The sequence below is a fragment of the Hyla sarda genome, chromosome 4 (assembly GCF_029499605.1).
Source record: "Hyla sarda isolate aHylSar1 chromosome 4, aHylSar1.hap1, whole genome shotgun sequence".
NCBI lineage: Eukaryota > Metazoa > Chordata > Amphibia > Anura > Hylidae > Hyla > Hyla sarda.
In genome coordinates this window covers 54188049-54213438 of record NC_079192.1, presented here as the reverse complement: position 1 = coordinate 54213438, position 25390 = coordinate 54188049, and the positions used below count along the sequence as shown (strand labels likewise).

The following is a 25390-nucleotide window of genomic DNA, read 5'->3' as shown; positions in this document are numbered from 1 at the left end:
GCTGATACAGCAACTGATAAGTACTGAAAGGATTAAGAATTTTAAATTGAAGGACTTTACAAATCTGTTTAACTTTCTGGCACCAGCAGGGATGCCCGAGGCAATCTTTAGCCCACAGGACAGCCTTTGGTGCTGGGACACCACACATTTCTATGAGAGAGCCGGAGCGCTGCACTCGGGAATCTCCTTCTCTCCCATAGAGCTGCATGGAGGGGGGGTCACGGCTGACGTTGTGTGCGGTGGTTGGCACTCTCCATTTAGAAGGAGAGCCAGGACCCATGCAGGAGATCGCGGGGGGTCCAAGCAGTCAGACCCGCCGCAATCTGACTCTTAACCCCTATCCTTAGGCTAGGGGTTACATTTTTAAATCCTGGAGTACTCTTTTAAAGATTTAAGGAAATTTTACTTAGGCTCTGTTCACATCTGCTTTGGAAGCTCCAAATGCAAATCTGGTCCTATATTTTGGGGAATAACAGAGCAGAATTCATGATGATTCTGGAAACCACGAAAACTTGTTGAGAAACCATGAATCCTGCATTCCTTCATTTTCATGTTTCTGCTCCTATGACAGAACAGTATGGGTGCGTTCACACTGAGGAATTGGAGAGGAATCCTCCCGTAAAAATTCTGCCGTGGAGTTAAAGTTTTTTTCGCGCTGAATTTGTGCGAAAATCGGACGGAATCAACGCAGAATTCCGCATGGGTTTTCCGCGTGGAATATAGGAGGTAACTTTTTTTTTATTGCTGGACTACAACCACCAATTAGAATTTCCCTTATTTATTTATTTATTTTCGTGCAAATTCTGTGCGAATTTCACGCTAATTCGAAAATGATTTTGAGCTGAATTTTTTTTTTTACCATTGACTTCAATAGACTTCTGCTCGCGTATACCGCAAGAAAAATGACCATGTTCTTTCTTCCAAAAGAACGGAATTCCGCGAGCGGAATTTACGCAGTGTGAACGGTGAACAGAGTAAAATACAATAAAATCAATGGCAAAACAGATGTTAATTATTTCTAAACGGAGAATCCAAGAGGAATTACTCGAGTAAATTCCTCTTTATTTGACGGAAATGACGACGCACACGTGAACGGAGGCCAGGCTTGCATTTATTTCCCGTCATCTCACAGATATCTGCATTACCTGGACTTACGTCAGCACAAAAGCCTTTCGTTTTTATGCTGCAATAAAGTCTGCCCTCTTGGCCTTGTACCAGACAATTACAGTCAGGCCATTGCATCCATGATAGGGAGATCCATTGACGCAACGTGCAGACATTTTGGGACGGTAGCACACATGACAGGGGATCAACAGTGCTACAGATCCTTGCAGTCAGGCAGTCTCCTCCCCTGTTCACATAATGCTGCTTGTATGGTGGGAGGAGGAGGAGGAGGAGGTAGTAGTCAGCTGAGCTGCAAAGAGGGGAGGAAGCATCATATGATAGAGAGGAAGGAGCTGCATTCAATGAGCCTGACATTGGATCCAAGGTACCGGAGATCAGTGTAAGGTAGGACCCTGCATATCCCTCCCTGTAAACCTTCTTTACCTAGTGCATCCTTATCATTACACCTTGCAGGGTCCCAAAACTGAGTGCATGACTATGAAATGGGATTGGGCAGTCACAGGCTTGTTAATGCATCCTGTCGTATACCATACTGCTCCTATATAGCTCCATTACATTCCTATACCAGGGTTTCCCAACCAGGGTGCCTCCAGCTGTTGCAAAACTACAACTCCCAGCACGCCGCGACAGCCGAAGGCTTCCCTGGCCTGCTGGGAGTTGTAGTTTTGCAACAGCTGGAGGCACCCTGGTTGGGAAACACGGACCTATACTATATACTACTATATAGACCAACATGCTGGGAGTTGTAGTTTTGCAACAGCTGGAGGCACCCCTGATTGGGAAACACTGACCTATACTACTATATAGGCCAACGTGCTGGGAGTAGTAGTTTTGCAACAGCTGGAGGCACCCCTGGTTGGGAAACACTGACCTATACTATATACTACTATATAGACCAACATGCTGGGAGTTGTAGTTTTGCAACAGCATGAGGCACCCCTAGTTGGGAAACACTGTCCTATACTATATACTACTATATAGACCAACATGCTGGGAGTTGTAGTTTTGCAGCAGCTGGAGGCACCCCTGGTTGGGAAACACTGTCCTATACTATATACTACTATATAGACCAACATGCTGGGAGTTGTAGTTTTGCAACAGCTGGAGGCACCCCTGATTGGGAAACACTGACCTATACTACTATATAGGCCAACGTGCTGGGAGTAGTAGTTTTGCAACAGCTGGAGGCACCCCTGGTTGGGAAACACTGACCTATACTATATACTACTATATAGACCAACATGCTGGGAGTTGTAGTTTTGCAACAGCTGGAGGCACCCCTGGTTGGGAAACACTGTCCTATACTATATAGTCCAAGATGCTGGGAGTTGTAGTTTTGCAACAGCTGGAGGCACCCCTGGTTGGGAAACACTGGTCTATACTACTATATAGACCAACATGCTGGGAGTTGTAGTTTTGCAACAGCTGGAGGCACCCTGGTTGGGAAACACTGGTCTATATGTATCGCTAAGCAAAAATAGTGTCCATGACTATCGTGGAGGGCACTGGTGTATGGATGCACCTCTGTAGTGTATGCGGATCAGGCACTATTACGGTTGAATGCTTGACCTTATGGCCTCTCCTTACCATCTGGTCCTTATTTAGTCAAACAAAGGCTTCAAAAATGTATGGAACTCGTGTAGGCCGGGAAGTAGAAGCTTCAAAGGCTTGTGTTTTTCTAAAAAGATACAAAAAGGGGACAAATCTAATAGTGAATGTATGTTATTTATTTATTAATAATATTAATAAAAATAATATCATTATTATTATTATTTATATATCAGTGTTTCCCAACCAGGGTGTCCCCAGCTGTTGCAAAACTACAATTCCCAGCACGCCAGGACAGCCGAAGGCTGTCCTGGCATGCTGGGAGTTGTAGTTTTGCAACAGCTGGAGGCACCCTGGTTTGGAAACACTGGTATAGGAATGTAATGGAGCTATATAGGAGCAGTATGGTATATGACAGGATGGAACTGTTGTAGGCCGGGAAGTAGAAACTGGAAGAACTTCTCCAAGGCTTGTGTTTTTCTAAAAAGATACAAAAAGGTGACAAATATAATAATTAATGTATGTTATTATTTCTTTTATTTATTATTATTAATAATAATAATATCATTATTTATATATCAGTGTTTCCCAACTCAGGGGGCCCCCAGCTGTTGCAAAACTACAATTCCCAGCATGCCCGGACAGCCAAAGGCTGTCCAGGCATGCTGGGAATTGTAGTTTTGCAACAGCTGAGGGCACCCTGGTTGGGAAACACTGACTTATATAAAGAAATCATAATCGGACCAAGTGGTCAGTAGACCAACAATGATGGTTGTTCCCTCTATGAGGGATATTTATCAAAACCTCTGTGAGAGAAAGAGCAGTGCAGTTGCCCATAGCAACCAATCATATTGCTTTTTCCCATTTTAAAAATGCCTCTGAAAAATGAAAGAAGCGATCTGATTGGTTGCTATGGGCAACTGCACCGCTCTTCCTCTCACACAGGTTTTGATAAATTCCCCCCCCCAATGAGGCTATGTTCACACAGCGGAATTCCACTGAAATATTTTTGCTTGGAAATCTATTTAAGTGGATTCTGCTGCAGCGCGCACACAACAGAATTTCTGCGTCGGAAACATCTGCCACGGAAATCCAGATTTTGCCGTCTGCAGAAACAATGACCATGTACACTGTTTTTGCGGATTCCGCTTGAAAATACATTGCCGTCTAGGGAAACGGTGCATTTCCGAGCAGTCCTGGCATCGGTGGAACATGCAAAATTTGCGAAACGGCTGTCCGTTCCGCAAATTTTCCGCCGTGGGAACATAGCCTAACGGGGGTCTACAAACTGTGGCTCTCCAGTTGTTGCCATGACTAAGAACCATATGGTTCGAAACGCGTCAGCGTTTCTGCTTGTTTTCTACTCTCCACCATTTTTGGGTATCATTTTAATATGATTTAATACATTTTTGGATTTTACCGATTTTTTGGGGAGCTGGAATTTTTTGCACCTTTTGCTTTTTGGATACTGTTCATACCAAGATTTGCGGCTTGGACCTGTATTCCGTGCTTCCTATATTACCTGAAGTTCCTTCCTATCATACAATATCTACAGGCGGTGAGCTGGTTAATTTTTTATATTGACTTTCTTTGTAAAACTACAACTCCCATCATGCCCAGACAGCTGAAGACCCACAGGTTGGAGGCCATTGCTCTATAAAAAAAAAAGTGCAGGATTTGGCGCTATTAAAAGCGATATCCAGGATTGGAAAAAATACATGGCTGCTTTCTTCAAGAAAAAGTGGCGCTTTATTCCTCAGGCTGTGTGTGGTATCATGGCCTAATTCTATTAAAGTGAAAGGAGCAAAGTTGTAATACTGCACCCAACCTGAGGACCGGTGTGGAGCTGTTTTTTAGGAAAAAAATCGGCTATGTTTTATTCAAACCTGGATAACCCCTTTCAATTCCGGTAACCTAATTCCACTGTATATGTTGATATGTTCTGTATGTGTAAGTTACAGCCGACAACCCCCTTCCCCCACACCCAGGATTAGTCCAGGTTCCCAGGTAATATTCCTTATTTCTGGTCATCCTTTACATTCACCGCCATTGGTCACATATCGTTTTACAGGTCACGTGACGGTAACCTCTCCAGATATGCGCCGTTCCTTATTTATCCACTCAATGTGTACAGAGACGCCTCTCCAGGATATTTACAGACGACGATGGATCTTGTGTGTACAAAAAGGCTTTTATTATAATACATAAAGTAAATTGCAGAAGAAGCCAAAACTGACATTAACCCTACCGCCTCCAAAACCATGGCAAAATCTACGGCAATAGAGAGAGAAATGTACATGCGTATGCCTTGGATTTCTGGCACATGCTTTGCTGTGTATTTTTCTGATGAAAAAATATGTGTGAATTTTTATTTAAATGGTTCAAGGAAAAAATAGACACACTGCGGAGCACTCACCGGCCGTAGTCTTGCTCAAATATTCTTTATTCTGAGAATAAAAAAATAAAAAAATGCAACATAGAGCTGGGTAGAGACAGTCGAATGTAGAGGGAAGGGGCATTCTGGGTGACAGTCTGTTTCACGCACCTAGCGTTTCAGTCAGGCCCATTACAACATCAGGTCCTGGTGTATGTAAATAGCTAACTGGCTGGATGTAACCAAAGCTACAGATATTCACAACAAAGATTTTAAAAACAAACATCTGTAATAAGAACCCCGATGACCAGCATTCGTAGGAACACTCATCGCATTTCGGTCATTCAATCCGAGAGGTCCTATTGCGTGTAAACACATAATCCATCTAGTTTCTTTTATCATCAGTTGCTGATGGCGATCGCCTCTTCTCTGTGGCAACAATGCTAACTACTGTGCCAAGGTGCCACCCATCAGTGCCAATATGACAATATCGCAGGGTACTGATGAGTTGTCATGGCAGCAATTGGGCCCTGTGTCTGCCCTATGTATTTGCCTATTAGGCGTAAAAGGTTGCCTGTCAGAAAATCGGATAATAATACACTGCAATATGCAATACAAGGCTATAATAGTATAGCCTTCAGGTGCTCCGGTGGGCTGGAAAAGGTGGATACAGTCCTAGGAGACTCTTTCCTCGGAATGTATCCACCTTTTCCAGCCCACCGGAGCACCTGAAGGCTGAACTAATTTATGCAGGATAAGACATCAACTGCCGAGCCGAGAAGTTCGTGACGAATCGAATTTACTGTAAGTTCGCTCATCTCTAATCACAATGCTTGCATTAAGCAAAAGCAGTAATATTAAAAAAAAAACATCCTATACAGATACTGGTAATGATGTAAATGTAACGATCCTTAGGGCTTGTTCACACTACAGAGATTCCACAGGGAAATTGTGAGCGGATTCTGCTTTCTGGAGCCTCCCATTGATTTAAATGGGATTCTGCTGTTTAGTTTATGACAGAAGTTCCGTTGCGAAACTTCCAACGAGGAATTGGATTCTGCCAGAAAAATAAGTATGTTCATTCTTTCTGCAGAATCCTTGCGGAAAGGCCCATTTTCAATCGGACTTAGAATTTCCATGCCTATTTACGTGGCAAACTGCGTGCAAAGTAAGCACCGATAACTTTTACTTATTCATTTTTTTCGGAAATGAAAACCCTGGTGTACTGCGAGTCCTGCAAAAAATAGTTTCTCCAGGAAATGGACTGAATGCAGTCACACGTAGTGTACGTTGACTTACCTTTTGGCTGCTGTCCTGATGTATACCTTGGCCATATCTGCAAAAACACCATGTGAATGGATCCTTAAAGGGGTACTTCACCCCTAGACATCTTATCCCTTATCCAAAGGATAGGGGATAAGATGTCCAATCGCGGGGATCCTGCCGCTGGGGACCACCCCCCAATCTCCCTGCTGCACCCGGCGCCCGTTTAGAGCGTTGGGTGTAACGCTGGAGGCTCGTGGCATCACGGTCACACTTCGCTCGTGATGTCATGGCCACGCCCCCTCAATTCAAGTCTATGGGAGGGGGCGTGACGGCAGTCATGCCCCCTCCCATAGACTTGAATTGAGGAGACGTGGCTGTGACATCACTAGCGGGGTGTGGCTGTAACGCCACAAGTCCCCGCCCTGCATCGCCAGTCGTCCGACACGGAGCAAAGTTCGCCTCGTGCATCGGATGTCTGGGGTGCCGCAGCCGAGATTGCGGAGGTCCCCAGCGGCGGGACCCCCGCGATCCGACATCTTATCCTCTATCTTTTGGATAGGGGATAAGATGTCTAGGGGGCGAATTACCTCTTTAACTGCTCTATTGTATATGGTGTAACTGAATCTAAAGTCTATTGTATTTTCTTTTCAGAGACCCCAGAATATCGTCAGTATTGTCATTATCCCTCACCAGCCATGATTCACAGCTTGTTCCTCATAAACCCTTCGGGGGACATCTTCTTGGAGAAACACTGGAAGAGCGTTGTATCGCGATCTGTCTGTGACTACTTTTTCGAGGCTCAAGAGAGAGCGTCCGAGGCAGAAAACGTGCCGCCGATCATCCCTACGCCTCACCACTACCTACTGAGTGTTTACCGGCATGCTATCTTTTTTGTGGCAGTCATCCAAACCGAGGTGCCACCGCTTTTTGCTATTGAGTTCCTTCACCGGGTAGTGGACACCTTTCAGGTACGAGTTTCTTTGAAGGGAATATTTCCGCATCTGTTAATTCTCTATAGCAGGCATTGGCAATCTTTGTTTTTGACTACATCTCCCATGATGCTTTGGCATTCTTTTGGCTGTAAGAGCATCATGGAAGATGTAGTCCAAAACAACTCCAGTGCCGAAGGTTGCCTATGCCTGCTCTACAGTAGAAAACTGCTACGAGGATGCTTGGAGATTACTTTCTGCTTGACATAGATTAGAAAACTTTCTGTAAATATAGTGATAAGTGACAGACATTTTCTGCAGCACAGTAAACGGTGACGATATTGGGTTTATTGCCAACCTACCTACTTTCCTCACGGCCAAGACAAGGTCTGTGAAGGCCCCAGGACAATACATTGTGGTGAAGTCCCTTAGTTTTTCCTAAAGGTCTTGTAGGGGGATGCCACTGGTTTGTAGTGGTTGGTACCTCCCAAAAAAGTGTTCCAGTAAAGAAGGGTGAACAGGCATCATGGGTGAAAAAATAAGTTAAATCCATGAAGACCCCACCTTGCAACTTACAGGACTATACTGAAGACTGGGGATTACCAAAGAAGGAAGGCAGGGAGCGGTAAGTATCGTTTTCATCAGTGTAACCCACGGGTGATACTGATGAAAGATCCCTTTTGAAGTGTTACTATCATTAAAAAAAAATTAAGAAATAAATTACATGTTTGACACGTGTCAAAAGTTTTGAATGGTTGGGGTCTGAATGCTAAGACCCACGCTGATCACTAGAACCAGTAGAGAGAAGAGCTTGGCTGAGAGACTTCTTCTGTCGAAGGTCTATATCTCCTTCAATGCAAGTCTATGGGAGGGGGCGTGACAGCTGTCACACCCCCTCCCATAGCCTTGCATTGAGGAGGCGGGGCATGACATGAGGGGTGGGGCTATGACCTCACGAGCTCCCGGCGCCAGCTCTTAGCGTTCGGAGTACCCTTTTAACATTTTAAAAGATCTGCTGCAAATTTCAAGGAGCTGGATACCACAAGATACCTTCAGGCCCTGACAGGTCAGAGCTGTTTTGGGGTGGCACAATCTAGACCTGCACAATATGAGGCAGGTGGATTTAATGTTATGCCCGATTTGTGTAAATCTACATGATATTAAATATCACAAACGATAACACACAGACGAAAATTATTTTTCAATCAGTGCCGTGAAGTGTTTAATAATACTGCAGTACAGTGTATAGGTTGTGCCGCTATTGATGCAAAAATAGCTTCGCCATACCCTGCCATAATAATACTACCATATAATGCTCAGATACAAGTGCCCCAGGCAAAGGTTACAAGTCATGCATCAAAGAAAGGGATTTAGACCCTTCTGGAGGGTGGTTGGGGCATTTGCCCCTATTGACTCCTCTGCATAGAAAATAATCATACTAAGCATCCTGACTAGTTTATGGAGTGAGGGGGAGAAGCAGAATACTTGAAAGAAAATGAAAGCTAGCCATTTACTCATTAAGACTAGCCAGATATTAAAGGGGTAGTTCAGGAAAAAACTTTTTTTTAAATAAATATATATATATATATATATATATATATATATATAATCAACTGGCTCCAGAAAGGTAAACAGATTTGTAAATTACTTCTATTAAAAAATATTAATCCTTTCAATAATTATCAGCTGCTGAAGTTGAGTTATTCTTTTCTGTCTTGCAACAGTGCTCTCTGCTGACATCTCTGCTTGTCTCGGGAACTGCACAGAGTAGAAGAGGTTTGCTATGGGGATTTGCTTCTAAACTGGGCGGTTCCCAAGACACGTGTCATCAGAGAGCACTTAGACAGAAAAGAACAACTCAACTTCAGCAGCTCATAAGTACTGAAAGGATTAAGATTTTTTAATAGAAGTAATTTAGAAATCTGTTTAACTTTCTGGAGCCAGTTGATATATATAAGTTTTTCCTGGATAACCCCTTTCACTCCTTCAGTTCCTCCAGTAACATGCACATTTTGGCTTAGCGTGAGGGGTCAGTGTCCATTGGGAACTGTTAATGCTATCTTGGGGGTCAATAGTAGAATCATTAAAAAAATGCATTCCTTTTGATTTCCTATGTAATTCATCCCTCCAGGACTACTTTGGGTCATGCTCAGAAGCTGTCATAAAAGAGAATGTTGTGGTGGTCTATGAGGTTCTTGAGGAGATGCTAGACAATGGCTTCCCACTTGCCACCGAATCCAACATCCTTAAGGAGCTGATCAAACCTCCAACCATCCTACGCAGTGTGGTGAACACCATCACAGGTAACACTCTCATAGCTGGATCTATACATGGTCTTCTAGATTCCTGAATACTATTGGGTCAATCTATCTTTTTTAGGAAGCTCGAATGTGGGTGACCAGCTCCCCACAGGACAACTCTCTGTAGTTCCATGGAGGAGAACAGGGGTGAAATATACCAACAATGAGGCCTACTTTGATGTAATAGAAGAGATAGACGCCATCATTGATAAATCAGGTAACTATATTGATGAAATCTTTACACTGAGCTGCCATACAAGCATCATGGAAGTTTATAATTTCTATTTAGGTTACAGATATAGAAATAATATAAGTGGTTTTTTGAGGCTAAGGCCATGTTCATGCGAGCATAATCCTTACAAGGGAGCATTCAAAGAGGGATCTGTCCATCTACAAGGGTAAATCTCATGGATTGAGGATGCAGACTACAGTATATATATTCTTTACACTTGACATTAACCTATAATATTGTTGTATGTCTAATATATTATTATCCGGTTTGTAAAATTTTATTAGAACTATAAGGATGGATTATACCAGGCAATGGTTAATTTAGTGGTTGCTGTGCCATGCATATGTGAGACTAGTAAATGTACCCCCTTTGGACACTTTGTATATTTTTGGGTATAAAAAAAATTGGTGTCCTTGTAGCTCTTGCCTGTGTGTGGAGACAAAATGCAGGACGTGTGGGCCGGACATACAGGGCTCTCTGTGCAGCCTCCTGTCTTGTCAATCATCCTGCTGTGTGAGTCGGGGGCATGTCACAGAGTCTCAGCGCACAGAGCCCTGCATGTCCACTGCGCTCAGAGCCCTGCATGACCTCGGCGCACAGAATCCTGCTTGTCCTCGGCGCACAGAGCCCTGCGTGTCCTCGGCGCACAGAGCCCTGCGTGTCCTCGGCGAACAGAGCCCTGCGTGTCCTCGGCGCACAGAGCCCTGCGTGTCCTCGGCGAACAGAGCCCTGTGTGTCCTCGGCGAACAGAGCCCTGTGTGTCCTCGGCACACAGAGCCCTGCGTGTCCTCGGCGCACAGAGCCCTGCGTGTCCTCGCCGCACAGAGCCCTGCGTGTCCTCGGCGCACAGAGCCCTGCGTGTCCTTGGCGCACAGAGCCCTGCGTGTCCACCCACATTTTCTTTATTTTGTCTCTGCACAGATAGCTGCAGGCAAAAAAACAGGATTTTCACTCAAATGTATAAACATTTTTTAACCAATTTATATTAGAAATATACATATGTTTTTATCTATATTATAAAAGTAAGCTTTTGCAAATGAAAATGCCCATTTAAGTTTGGTGGAATGCTTAAGAAATGCAGTTCTGCCATACTTTTGGGTTTCGCTTTCGTGAGTTTATTCTATGATTTTATTGACAATGTTAACATTATTTTGTGAATCAGTACGATTGCAGCAATACTTCTGTATTGCAGCCTATTGCGATTGGACTGATCTCCTAGTACATGGTGTCTTAAGCAGGATGTGCTAAGTGTACTATGATGGCGGGTCTAGAGGCCTTTACTAGGTCCCTGGATGCCATATTAACTGCCTAGTGCCCTCTGTCTAACCACCTAGATGCTGCAGTCACTGTTGGCTGCGGCATCTAGATGGATAAAAGGCTGGGCCTGGAATTATCTCCAATTCCAGTTACTGCCAGTAGCTGTTTTGACTGCTTTGATTTTAAGAACAAAAGGGCCTTTAAAGCAGCTTAAAGGAAAAATCTCATTTTGAAAAATGTATCTCCTATCCAAAGGATAAAGGATATATTTTAGATCTCGGGGGTCCGACTGCTGGGACCTCCCACGATCTCCTGTATGGCCCCCAGTTCTCCCCGGGAACACAGGGAACACCCAAAGTGGGGTTCACCACCCTTTCCCCCCTTCCCCGCCATATACCCTGTTTCCCCGAAAATATATCCTACCCCGAAAATGAGCCCTAGTTGTATTATCGAGGTTGGCTGCAATATAAGCCCTACCCCAAAAATAAGACCTAGGCCAGTGGTCTTCAACCTGCGGACCTCCAGATGTTGCAAAACTCCAATTCCCAGCATGCCCGGACAGCCGTTGGCTGTCCGGGCATGCTGGGAGTTGGAGTTTTGCAACATCTGGAGGTCGGCAGGTTGAAGACCACTGACCTAGGCAATGCCCGGGCTGCAAATATTAAAAAACACATTTTAACTTACCTTCGTCCTCCGTTCCCCCATTGCTAAGGAACCGGCCTCACTGTTCTCCGCTGCTCTTGCTGCTTCCTGGTGTTGGGACGTCTCAGAGCCTTAAATGTTGTTGAATGTACATATGGTACCGTAAATAAATAAGCCTACCCTGAAAATAAGTCCTAGTGTGTTTTTGGTGACTAAAACGAATATAAGACCCAGTCTTCTTTTCGGAGAAACACGGTATCCCTATGGTGAAGCCGTTTGGCTATCTTCAGCTCTCCCATAGAAATATATGGAGGGGGCTGGGGTCGTGACACTGCCTTCCGGTGGACAGCCGGGGTCCCATACAGGAGATCGTGGGGGGGGGGGGGGGGGGGGTCCAGAGGATAAAAATTTTGGGGGCATGACATATCGCCTTTAAGAGTGGGGCAGTTTCCCATAGAAACCAATCAGATCGCTTCTTTCACTTTTGAAGAGGCCTGTGAAAAATGAAAGAAGCGATCTGATTGGTTGCCATGGGCAACTCTACCACTCTTCCTTTGCACAGGTTTCGATGAATCTCCCCCACAGTCTTCACCGATGTCTTCACCTTTCTTCTTATAGGTATCTATAACCAATCAGAAGATCATAGAGCAGTGTTTCCCAACCAGGGTGCCTCCAGCTGTTGAAAAAATACATCTCCCAGCATGCCCGGAAAGCCAAAGGCTGTCCTGGTATGCTGAGAGATCTAGTTGTGCAACAGCTGGAGAACACTGTCATAGAGATTAGATTTCTCCTGTAAGTTCACTTGGGCTCCCATACACAACAGTGGATATGGATCTCATTTTTGATTTTGTATTTTCCTTCTCCTTTACAGGGTGTACAGTGGCAGCTGAGATTCAGGGTGTGATAGACGCCTGTGTAAAGCTTAGTGGGATGCCAGATCTAACTCTGTCTTTTATGGTAAGTTGGGGAAGCCACAGAGAGTCAGACTGTGGTATGGTATGTGACTCGGAGGGGTTGGGTATATCACTTTGAGACGCCAGGGCACCGCTAACCTACACGGTCCGAGGGTAGGACAGCTCCTCCTGGGCGAGGTGCAGGATAATAAATACACTGATGCCAGGTTACTGATAACTGTCTTTACTGAAGCAGGAGTAGATGTTACAATCCTCACAGCGAAGATTAAAGTAGAGGAGATGCAGTCTAACCTTTGAGAGCCCTGTAGACTTGCTGTGTCTTGTAGTATTTTGCTTGGGATTTTAAGCTAAATGCTGAGGCCTTTCACGCTGGCTAGGGTACTGATAGTGTCCAATTATGCTACATCGCCAGGGTATGAATTATTTCTTTGTGGCCCCTGGACTCACCAGGGATTATGCTTGCAATTAGGAATTTCAGAATCCTTATGGACGGAGAACACTTGCAGATTGGCGTGGTCGCTTGTTTGAAGATTTATTTTAGGCTTCCCTTGAATCAACTCGCACTTCTGCTGTCTCTTCTCCACACTGCAGCTTACACTGAGCTCTGCACAGAACTGAAACTTAACTTAGATTGAAGTTGGACTGAATAACTTCTCCCCCCTACACTATATATGGCCTAGCTAGGGGGCCTCCCATTGGGCAATCAGGGTTACATGGGTACTCTGCATCAGATATCCTGTACATTTCTTAAAGACACAGTGCAACACAATATAAATTAACAGACAAAGACAATAACAAATATTAAAGAATCACCTGAGCCCCAGGGCCTATAGCAGGCACCTGAAGCAATGTTTACCCAACAGAACGCACTTCAGTACTGGGACACCACAAAGGTATTTTGCAGTGACACAAATTCACAGCCATCCGCTTGTAACGATGAATCTCCATTAAAACGTTTATAGAAAGATTACAGAAAATAAAATACTGACAGAACACCTGGTGAACCTTCACTTCAAGGCTCCATTGTACAATGTTGCAGGAAATCCTATCAGCAGCTTCGAAAAGACTCTTTCTTTGAACATGCGTGGATGTAATATGTGGCTTTTCACATTATTTAACTACAACTCTCAGCATGCCCGGACAGCCGAATTGAAGTTTGCAACAGCTGAGGAGGCACATTGAGAACCATTAGATACTCTCTTGGTGACCCCAGCTCCCATCCTCCATTGTTATACCGTACACCTCCTTGTTTGCCATCTGACCACCAACATTTTTTTTTGTATAGCCATGATGAGCACTATTAAACGGGTACTCTGGAGAAAAAATCCAAATATTTTTTGGGGGGCTCCCATTGGGGTGTCAGAGTCATCTGGTCACTCTGCAGCATTCCCTTAAAGGGGTACTCCGGAGGACAACATTTTTTTTTTTTTTTAATCAATTGATGCCAGAAAGTTGTACAGATTTGTAAATTACTTCCATTTAAAAATATGAACCCTTCCAGTACTTATCAGCTGCTGTATGCTCCAGAGGAAGTTTTGTAGTTCTTTCCAGTCTGACCACAGTGACACCTCTGTCTGTATCAGGAACTGTCCACAGCAGATGAGGGAATCCTATAGGGATTTGCTCCTGCACTGGACAGTTCCTGACTCAGACAGAGGTGGCAGCAGAGAGCCCTGTGGTCAGACTGGACAGGACTACACAACTTCCTATGGAGCATACAGCAGCTGATAAGTACTGGCCGGGTTAACATTTTTAAATAATAATAAAATAATAATGTACAAATATGTATAATTTCCTGGCACCAGTTGATTTAAAAAAAAAAAATGTCCCCCTATGGGTACCCCTTTAAATAGAATTTCTACTATACACTTATGAAAAACAAAAAATATACTAAAAATTGGAGAGCGGACAGGAACCAACTAAGTGCATATGAGAACACCGTATCTTTCTTGCACTTCACCGAGAGGATTTTTTTCGTCCTAAACCCCCCACACCCACACTGGATGCCGCTCACTGAACCGGGGGCGTTCTCCTCTTGTCTTTCCTTTCAACTTCGGGAGCTATCGGATTCTTACGGAAGCAGCCGAAAACCAAGAGTTCTAGGAGCCTGAGGTGTCGCACTACACATAGAGTACCCTACAGCAGGAGAGCATTCCGCGCTACTTCCTGTCCTGCCCCCGTCGGCGGAGCGTCTCCTCCATTGTGTGCAGCGGACAAGGATCCCACATGGGATGATGCAATAAAGGCAATTCAAGAGTGTGAGTGGTTTGTAAAAGAACCACTCACCAAGTGCAAGTCTGTTTTCACACTGTTTATAGCCTAGAGCCATTGGTGAAAACTTCTTGGGACCGCTCCCAAAAGGATTTTTTCTGTGTTCTCTAAATATACTATACACTTATATAACATAATGATAATATTTTATTGGTGGGGTCTTCCATCAATCCTGTGTTCCTGATTTTCAGTAGAGCGGTGGCCCCGCTATGAGCAACCACATAGCCTATAGTGGTGAGGAACTGTGTCCTCCTCTTATGTGCAGAAGAGCCTAGGAAAGATGTATGTGATCTGTAGGAATCCATATTTAGGGTAGGTTCACATGGGCGGATTCTTTTGCGGGTTTTCCGCTGCGCATTTGAAAGTAGGCGGGCTCTTCTCGGCTGTCCGCAGCAGATTTTCTGCAGTGGAATTTACACTGCGGAAAATCTGCAGCAGTCCCTACTGACTTCAATGGGACTTGCAGCGGATTTTCCGCAGTGGAAATTCCACCGTGGAAAATCTGCTGCGGACAGCTGAGAAGAGCCCGCCTACTCTCAAATGCGCAGCGGAAAACCCGCAAAAAAATCCGCCCGTGTGAACGCACCCTAATACTGAGTATTAGGAGCATACATGACTGCGACACATGTGAATAATACAAGGATAGCCTATGGGGGCATTCTGGTTGATGGGTACCCCACTGATCACATGTATATCCTATACTTTACTACCACAACGATGGATCTGTTATGTGATTTTTGCAGAATCCCCGTCTTTTGGATGATGTCAGCTTCCACCCTTGTGTGCGTTTTAAGCGCTGGGAATCGGAACGGATCTTGTCCTTTATTCCTCCAGATGGGAACTTCCGTCTGCTGTCCTACCACGTCAGCGCCCAGAAGTAAGACTGGAGATAGGAAATAAAATTGCGGGTTTTCTCTATTAGTATAGTGCATGTTATCAATTGGGAAATGGAAATATTAGAATGGTATTTATAGGGGTTAAACAGGATTAGATAACATGACTGCTTTCTTCCAAATACAGTGCCCCACCTTTACACAGGTTGTGTGTAGTGTTGCAGCTTAGTCCTGTTTACATTAAAGGGGTACTCCCGTGGGGAAATCCTTATTTTTCTTTTTTTTTCTTTTTAAATCAACTGGTGCCAGAAAGTTAAACAGATTTGTAAATCACTTCTATTAAAAAATCTTAATCCTTCCAGTACTTTTTAGGGGCTGTATACTAAAGAGAAATGCATTTCCTCTGATGTCATAACCACGGTGCTCTCTGCTGACCTCTGTTGTCCATTTTAAGAACTGCCCAGAGCAGGAGAAAATCCCCATAGCAAACATATGCTGCTCTGGACAGTTCCTAAAAAGGACAGAAGAGAGCACTGTGGTCATGACATCAGAGGAAATGCATTTCTTTTTTGGATTTCTCTTTAGTATACAGCCCCTAAAAAGTACTGGAAGGATTAAGATTTTTTAATAGAAGTGATTTACAAATCTGTTTAACTTTCTGGCACCAGTTGATTTAAAAAAAAAGTTTTCCACGAGAGTACCCCTTCAAAGGGGTACTCCACCCTTAGACATTTTATCCCCTATCCAAAGGATCTCTCCTGCAGCACCCCCTGATATCTGTTGCACGGAGCGAAGTTCGTTCCGTGCCTGATGACGGGCGATACAGGGGCTGGAATATTGTGACGTCACTCCCCACCCCCTCAATGCAAGTCTATGGGAGGGGGCATGGCGGTAGCCATGCCCCCTCCCATAGACTTGCATTGAGGGGGTGGGGCCATGACATCACGATACTCCGACCACTGTACCGCCCGTCATCATGCCTGGAACGAACTTCGCTCCATGCAGCAAATGACAGGGGGTGCTGCAGGAGAGATCGCGGGGGTTCCCAGCGGTGGGACCCCCGCGATCAGACATATTATCCCCTTAGCCTTTGAATAGGGGATAAGATGTCTAGGGGTGGAGTACCCCTTTAAATGGAGTTATAAAAAAAACAAAAACAGAACTGATTTCTTTAAAAAACAGCACCAGTCCACATGTGGTGTGTGTGTGTGGTATTGCAGCTCTTCTACTGAAGTGAATGGAGCCAAGTTGTAATACCACACACAACCTGAGGAAAAGTGGGGTGCTGTTTTTGGAAGAAATTAGCTCTGTTTTTCTATTCCTGCATTGCCACCTAAATGTTGCTGAGCTTCAATACCAGGTACAACCCACAGACATCCGTTGCACTGTTTCATATAAGAAGCAGCCATGTGTTCCAACCTTTTGGGAATGGCTCCCTAAGCCATAAGCTGGGTGGTAGCCTGATGGTCATATACGCATTGTAACTTGTGACTTATTTAGGGCTCAAACATTATACTAGTTCTGCTCATTATGTGCCATTTGATTGGTCTTGTGTTGCAGCCTGGTGGCCATTCCAGTCTATGTGAAGCATGGGATAAGTTTTCGGGAAGGAAGCAGCTCTGGACGTTTTGAGGTGACCCTAGGACCCAAGCAGAGTATGGGCAAGACTGTGGAAGGTGTCACTGTAACTGGCCAGATGCCTAAAGGTGTCCTAAACATGACACTGACCCCATCCCAGGGCACATACGTCTTTGATCCTGTGACCAAGGTGTGTTGTGCAGCCCAACCCATAATAGGATATGATGTTCACTACTGTACTGTTATTTCACTATTACATCCGTTCTCTTAGTTATTGTCATGGGAAGTGGGGAAGATTAATCCTCAGAAGTTACCAAGTCTGAAGGGAACCATGGTCCTCCAAGCTGGCTGCTCGAAACCTGATGAGAACCCAACACTAAACCTTAACTTCAAAATCCAGCAGCTAGCTATCTCAGGTACAGTTCAGATGACCCTACAACTCCAGAAAACTTCCGCATTACAGCAGCAAGCTTAAAGGGGTACTCTGCCCATAGACATATTATCCCCTATTCAAAGGATAGGGGATAAGATGTCTGATCGCGGGGGTCCTGCCGCTGGGGTGCAGCGTCAGGTGCAGCGCCGGAGGCTCGTGACGTCATGGCCACGCCCCTCAATGCAAGTCTATGGGAGGGGGCGTGACGGCCGTCACGCCCCCTCCCATAGACTTGCATTGAGGGGGCGTGGCCGTGACGTCACGAGCGGGTTGTGACCGTGGCGTCACGAACCTCCGCCCCGCATCGCCAGTCATCCGGCAGAGAGCGAAGTTCGCTCCATGCACCGGATGTCTGGGGTGTCGCAGCCGATAAGATGTCTAGGGGGGGAGTACCCCTTTTAGAGGTATAGTGGGTGGGTGTTGAGGGTACAAGGAGGTGTAGTGGACATGTGTTGGGGGTATGGTCTAGGGGGCTGGTATTGAAGGTCCAAGGAGGTGTATTGGTGAATATTGAAGGGTCCAAGGAGGTGTATGAGATGATTAGAATGGAAGTGAGCAGAAAAGTGGAAACAGAAGTAAGCAGTAAGTACATACAACATAGAGTCGGGATAATGGGAGCAGAAAGGATCGTAAACACAACAAAATATATAAAGGTATTGTAATAATCTTTATTTAACCCCTTAAGGACTCAGCCCATTTTGGCCTTAAGGACTTTTTTGCGCGACCAGTTGTCCTTTATAATGACATAACTCATTATATCATAAAATGTATGGCGCAACCAAAAAACACTATTTTTGTGGGGAAATTAAAACGAAAAACGCAATTTTGCTAATTTTGGAAGGTTTTGTTTTCACGCCGTACAATTTCTGGTAAAAATGACGTGTGTTCTTTATTCTGAGGGTCAATACGATTAAAATGATACCCATTATTATATACTTTTATATTATTGTTGCGCTTAAAAAAAATCACAAACTTTTTAACCAAATTAGTACGTTTCTAATCCCTTTATTTTGATGACCTCTAACTTTTTTATTTTTCTGTATAAGTGGCGGTATGGGGGCTCATTTTTTGCGCCATGATCTGTACTTTTTTTTGATACCACATTTGCATATAAAAAACTTTTAATACATTTTTTATAAATTTTTTTTAATAAAATGTATTAAAAAAGTAGGAATTTTGGACTTTTTTTATTTTTTTCGTTCACGCCGTTCACCGTACGGGATCATTAACATTTTATTTTAATAGTTCGGACATTTATGCACGCGGCGATACCAAATATGTCTATAAAAAATGTTTTTTACGCTTTTTGGGGGTAAAATAGGAAAAAACGGACGTTTTACTTTTTTATTGGGGGAGGGGAGTTTTCACTTTTTTTTTACTTATACATTTTTTTACATTTTTTTTTTACACTTGAATAGTCCCCATAGGGGACTATTCATAGCAATACCATGATTGCTAATACTGATCTGTTCTATGTATAGATCATAGAACAGATCAGTATTATCGGTCATCTCCTGCTCTGGTCTGCTCGATCACAGACCAGAGCAGGAGATGCCGGGAGCCGGACGGAGGAAGGAGAGGGGACCTCCGTGCGGCGTTATGAATGATCGTATCCCCGCAGCAGCGCTGCGGGCGATCCGATCGTTCATTTAAATCGCGAACTGCCGCAGATGCCGGGATCTGTATTGATCCCGGCACCTGAGGGGTTAATGGCGGACGCCCGCGAGATCGCGGGCGTCGGCCATTGCCGGCGGGTCCCTGGCTGCGATCAGCAGCCGGGATCAGCCGCGCATGACACGGGCATCGCTCCGATGCCCGCGGTTATGCACAGGACGTAAATGTACGTCCTGGTGCGTTAAGTACCACCTCACCAGGACGTACATTTACGTCCTGCGTCCTTAAGGGGTTAAAGGGTACCTCTCATCAAAAAAACTTTTGATATATTATAGATTGATGTATGCAGAATAACTTTAAAATTGCATGTTATTAAAAAATATGCTTCTTTCTATTTAATTTTCCACTTTGAAGAAATGACCACTAGGGGTCGCCCTACCAGTCCTGGCAGCAAGCATTTCAGACTCATGCTGGAGTCCTAAACACTACGAGCTGCCAGTCTGCTTTGTTCACAAAGGAGAACACTCAGAGCTGCCAGCCTGCTTTGTTCACAGCCTGTTTGGCTGTGAACAAAGCAGGCTGGCAGCTCTGAGTGTTTAGGACTCCAGCATGAGTCAGAAATGCTTGCTGACAGGACTGATCGGGAAAAATACAATAGAAAGAAGCATATTTTTCATTAACATGCTATTGGAAAGTTATTCAACATTCATTAATCTAAAATATATCAAAAGTTTATTTGATGAGAGGTACCCTCACTTGAACAACTTTTCAGAGCGAATGTAGATGTTTGCAACTCCTAGAGAACCTCTTTTATGTCAATATCTATTAGGTCTCCTTCACACTGCCCTCTGGTCCTGTTAGGTGGAGCTCTGTCGACCGTTCCATCAATTTTTTTTCTCCGCTAAATTCCTGTAAAATGACTGGATCACTGACGGGCCCCATGCCAGTGAATGGGAACCATAGGGACCCAGCAATGGCTGTTTGCATCCGACCCGTTTCAGGGCCCGATTGGTTAAAAAAAAAAAAAAAGAGCCGATTGCACCCTTAATGGGTCGGATGGAAACGGCCGTGTGAACCTAGCCTTACTAGACCATCATGGAGAACTGGCAACATTCTTCTGATCCATCTTTTCTGTATGCTGCTTCCTGTAGGGTTGAAGGTGAACAGGTTGGACATGTATGGTGAGAAGTACAAACCCTTCAAAGGAATCAAATACATGACCAAGGCAGGCAAGTTCCAGGTCAGAACATAAAGGAAGATGCGATTCGGAGGATGCTGAACTTCTATGAACACCTGTGAACTGTATAGATGCACCTGACGCTCCTACAACTACTCTTGTAAATAAGGACGTGTGACTTACAGTGCGTGTACTTGTGTCTTGTATATAAATCATCAAAACCAAGTTGTGAATGATTTATATGAAAGAGGTTCCCCCATTATTCCTTGTTAGACAAGTGCTGGGGTTTGTAGAGAGAAGAGAGCAGACTTAAATTAATTAATTAAATAAAATATGGGTCACCCTACTGATACTGGTTCACACCATCACAACCATTAAATGGGTATTCCGGCCAAATACATCTTATCCCCCTGTATCACTCCTAGCCTGATGACAGCCGATACAGGGACCGGAATATCGTGACATCATGCCCCGCCCCCTTGCAACATCACGCCCTGCCCCCTCAATGCAAGTCTATGGGAGGGGGCGTGGTGGCAGCCACGCCCCCTCCCATAGACTTGCATTGAGGTGGGTGGGGCCATGATGTCACGATACTCCACCACTGTATCGCCCGTCATCAGGCACGGAGCAAACTTCGCTCCATGCAGCAAATGACGGGGTGCTGCAGGAGAGATCGCGGGGGTTCCCAGTGGTTGGACCCCCGCGATCAAACATATTATCCCCTATTCTTTTGATAGGGGATAAGATGTGTTTGGCCGGAATACCCCTTTAAGCCCACCCCTTACCTTTCCAGGGCAGGAACACATGAGGTGTTCTCTGCAGGACAAAACAGACAGTAATAGTTATAATTCGCTCCTCTTGCCCCTAAAAAGGAGTAGCCCAGCTCAGGGTAGCACCGCCCCCGAGGAACAGGCACATGGAGCTGCCCCTGATCCTCCTCATAGCAGTTGCTCCTATGATGTGTGTACCAGGAGATCCTTTTCCATTCCTCACAGCGAATCCATACATCTCAGCATTACATCAGGTTATATCTACAGGCAGTACTTACGGTATAGTGTGTATGGCGCACTGTGTGTTGTTTTTCATTGTTCCCCTGTGTGTGTGACTACTTTATACAGTTCTGCTGCAAATTTATGACTACTGAAGTACGTTGCACTCCTTCAAATATTTACAAGATAGTACTTGTACCAGGCTTGCACTAGTAATACCCAGCATGCTGCGACATGGCAGCACAGCTAATAATTGTGGATGTTACTGGAGGACGGATACTCTACAAAGTGCTCATGGTGAATTGTAGCAGTGATGTGTGACTCTTTGGCTCCGTACATGGTGCGATTGCCAATGGAGGACTCTCCCGATGCTTATAGGGTTTATTCCTGTGGATATGTATAAAATTGTTTAACCCACCAATTCCTTTGTGTAATAAAGTTATTCCTCCCAGGATAGAGTTCTGGTTGTACTGTACTATGTTATAGAAACGAAGGTGTAATCCAGCTCACCCCCAAATAGGCGCCCGGACTGGACTCGTCCCACAATAATAATGTAATAAAAGGGGAAATGTCCAGCGCTAACTCGGGAATAGAACTCTTTATTCAGTTGCCATAGGAAACATCACACGGACTCAAGTAACGTGACGCGTTTCGGCCTCGGAAGGCTAAGGCCTTCCGAGGCCGAAACGCGTCACGTTACTTGAGTCCGTGGGATGTTTCCTGTGGCAACTGAATAAAGAGTTCTATTCACGAGTTATAAGAGAGAGAGAAAAAAGAAAGGCCAGCGGGGGGCGCCTCGTGCATTACCACTTAAACCCTGAGGGAGATAGGGTGGAGAGATGGGCTGAGTAAGCCCTTAGGTAATGGCCACTCACCTGGAGCGAATGTAAAATTTGCATATAACCCAATCAAGTGGGTAGCTGTGGGAATCAGGAACTGCTGCTGTGCCTAGGGTTGCAGGAAAAGGAGTAATCCAATCCTGTTAAGAGTAGGTAGAGGCAGAAGAAGAAAACCCTTTGGATGGCGCTGCTGTTCCAATGGAAGTAATATCCAGACCAGGAATATTGTCAAACAACTGGAGTGGTTTATTTGAAGAAAAACAAAGTACAAAAAGGATGACGCTTTTCGGGGGAGCCACCCCCTTCCTCAGATCAGTCTCAGATCACCGATCTGAGGAAGGGGGTGGCCCCCCCGAAACGCGTCATCCCTTTTAGTACTTTGTTTTTCTTCAAATAAACCACTCCATTTGTTTGACAATATTCCTGGTCTGGATATTACTTCCATTGGAACAGCAGCGCCATCCAAAGGGTTTTCTTCTTCTGCCTCTACCTATTCACGAGTTGGCGCAGGACATTCCCCTTTTTTCTCTGTACTATGTTATAGTCATGCCTGCCTGTTATTGCCGTAGGCTCAAGACTATAATGTGATTACACTACTTTTTATATTTATCTGTACTGTAAATGGTAATGAAAGGTGTACATATCCTTTAAGAACAACCTTGGCATGTTACTGGGCATGATGCAACCTCTTATAAAAGTTACACAAAAAAAACGTCACCGCAAATAAAACTTTATTAATATCTTCATACACTCATAGGTTAACAATTAATTAACATTTACAACACACCTAAGGGCATTTTCACGCGTATCGGTTTTTTGAGATTGTTTTGGCACAACTAAGAAAAAAAGATGCATCAGTTTGTAAGCAGCCTTAACAGATAAACTTCTATATCAAGTCTGGATCTCGTAGAAGCAGCCTTTGAATAGGAACATTTTACACCCTGGCTTAGAACCCTACTGGATGCGCCCTTACAGTGCGGTAATGTAATACACTGCTCACGACTTGGCCATTGTGTGCCCATACATAATAGATGGCTGTCACCTGATCTGACTCCAGCAGGACCCAGTGACAGGCCACGTACAGTATGTACTCATGGCATCAGACATGCTGCACAGATGATGATCCTTGTAATATCTCTGCCTGATTGAAGTCACACAGTTATTGATAGGCTCTGTACAATTTCACAAAAAAAAACCCTGCATACTTACCTACTCTACTCCCCTGGTGCTGAAACTGTCATATTTTCTGCTCCGCGCTCCTGTGCCTTTCTGGCTGGCATCTTCCGGTGACCTCCTGCTCCATGCTCAGCCAATCACAGTGCAGAGTTGGGGATCAGGACATCATTGGAAGAAGCAAGAACAGCACAGGAGCATGGACTAAAAGATTTGACAGCTGGGGGAGCGGGTGAGGTAAGTATGCAGGCTTTTGTTGTTTTATTGCACAGGGAGTCATAAAGGGTTAACTATGAGGTTTTCCTGGAAATCCTCTTTAAAGGGGTACTCTGCCCCTAGACATCTTATCCCCTATCAAAAGGATCTCCCTGTTGCATCCGGTGTTCATTTAGAGTGTCGAGTGCAGCGCTGGAGGCTTGTGACATCACGGTCACTCCCCGCTCATGATGTCATGGCCACACCCCTTCAATGCAAGTCATGGCCACACCCCTTCAATGCAGTCACGCCCCCTCCCATAGACATGCATTGAGGGAGTGTGGCTGTGACGTTACGAGCCTCCGCCCCACATCGCCAGTCATCCGGCATGGAGCGAAGTTTGTTCTGTGCACCAGATGTCTGTTATGCCGCAGCCAAGATTGCGGGGGTCCCGCCGCTGGGATCCTTAAGATAGGGGGTAAGATGTCTAGGGTTGGAGTACCCCTTTAAGGGTCAGTTCACTTGTCCTTATTTTTGCTGCAACAGGTTTTGCTTCCTATTGACTTATGCTGCAGCAGATTTTGCTACTTATATCTACAGCAAAAAATTAGGACATGCAAAATGACCCTAAGAGTACGATCACACATACCTAATCTGCTGTGGTCGCCGGCAGCTGAAATTAGGAACACTTCAATAGAAGTGAATAGGGAAGGTTGTCTATAGTTGCACAACCTCTTAGGTTCTCATTTACATTGACTGCATGTGACTGTCCAGGGGTTCAAAAGTTGGAGCCAGTCTAGGCAGAACTTGTGTACACATTAGCATTGAGTTGCACACATTGAGTGGTATACACATAGGGGGGGGGGGGGATTCATCATAGCAGGTGTAAGGGAAGCATTTTTCTACACTTTTTGTGTGCTGGTAATGTGTAGGAGCATCAGATTTATTGGTCGCAGGGAATTTGATACATTTTGTGGAGGATAAACATTTTCTGAAATTTCCCTCTTCACACCTAAAAGCAAAGCTAAGTCTGGGCTGGTGTAGTTTAGAGACTTTTCAATGGTTTTGTGCCTTTTTTTGCACCTTTTCACAAAAAGTCTCAGTTGATAAATTAATTACCACTGCATAAGACAGTTTGTCTTAAAGGGTATTCCAGGAAAAAACTGGCTCCAGAAAGTAAAACAGATTTGTAAATGACTTCTATTAAAAAAATCTTAATCCATCCAATAATTATCGGCTGCTGAAGTTGAGTTGTTCTTTTTTTGTCTGGCAACATTGCTCTCTGCTGACATCTCTGCTTGTCTTGGGAACTGCACAGAGTAGAAGAGGTTTGCTATGGGGATTTGCTTCTACTCTGGACAGTTCCCGAGACACATGTAATCAGAGAGCACTTAGACAGAAAAGAAAAACTCAACTTCAGCAGCTCATAAGTACTGAAAGGATTAAGAATTTTTAATAGACGTAATTTACATTTTTTTGTAATTTACAGATCTGTTTAACTTTCTGGAGCCAGCTGATTATATATAATATAAAGTTTTTTTCTGGATAACCCCTTTAACAGCTGGGCTGTACACACTTAAAAAAAAAAAAGTGTAAACCAAAAAGGTGCAAAAAAATAGCCTGAAGTGCAGCGCTGCACCAAATGTGTGACAGATATACACACAAAAACACCTCTAAAGGCAATGATAAATGCCCCCCATG

At 44.5% G+C, this 25390-nt stretch overlaps 1 protein-coding gene across 2 annotated transcripts; it reads left to right on the top strand.

Moving 5' to 3' along the window:
• The first annotated feature begins 1356 nt into the window (after nt 1-1356).
• On the top strand, nt 1357-21938 carry AP3M2 (adaptor related protein complex 3 subunit mu 2). Of its 2 annotated transcripts, none has more exons than XM_056570984.1 (9): nt 1357-1509; nt 6965-7281; nt 9374-9545; nt 9622-9759; nt 12545-12630; nt 15602-15735; nt 17252-17459; nt 17541-17685; nt 20468-21938. In XM_056570984.1, the coding sequence occupies exons 2-9, from the start codon at nt 7009-7011 to the stop codon at nt 20566-20568; spliced, it is 1257 nt and encodes a 418-aa protein (XP_056426959.1). In that variant the 5' UTR covers nt 1357-1509; nt 6965-7008; the 3' UTR covers nt 20569-21938. The 2 variants fall into 2 exon arrangements, with proteins under 2 accessions (XP_056426959.1, XP_056426960.1); XM_056570985.1 differs by having other exon boundaries at nt 1358-1489.
• The last annotated feature ends 3452 nt before the right edge of the window (nt 21939-25390 follow it).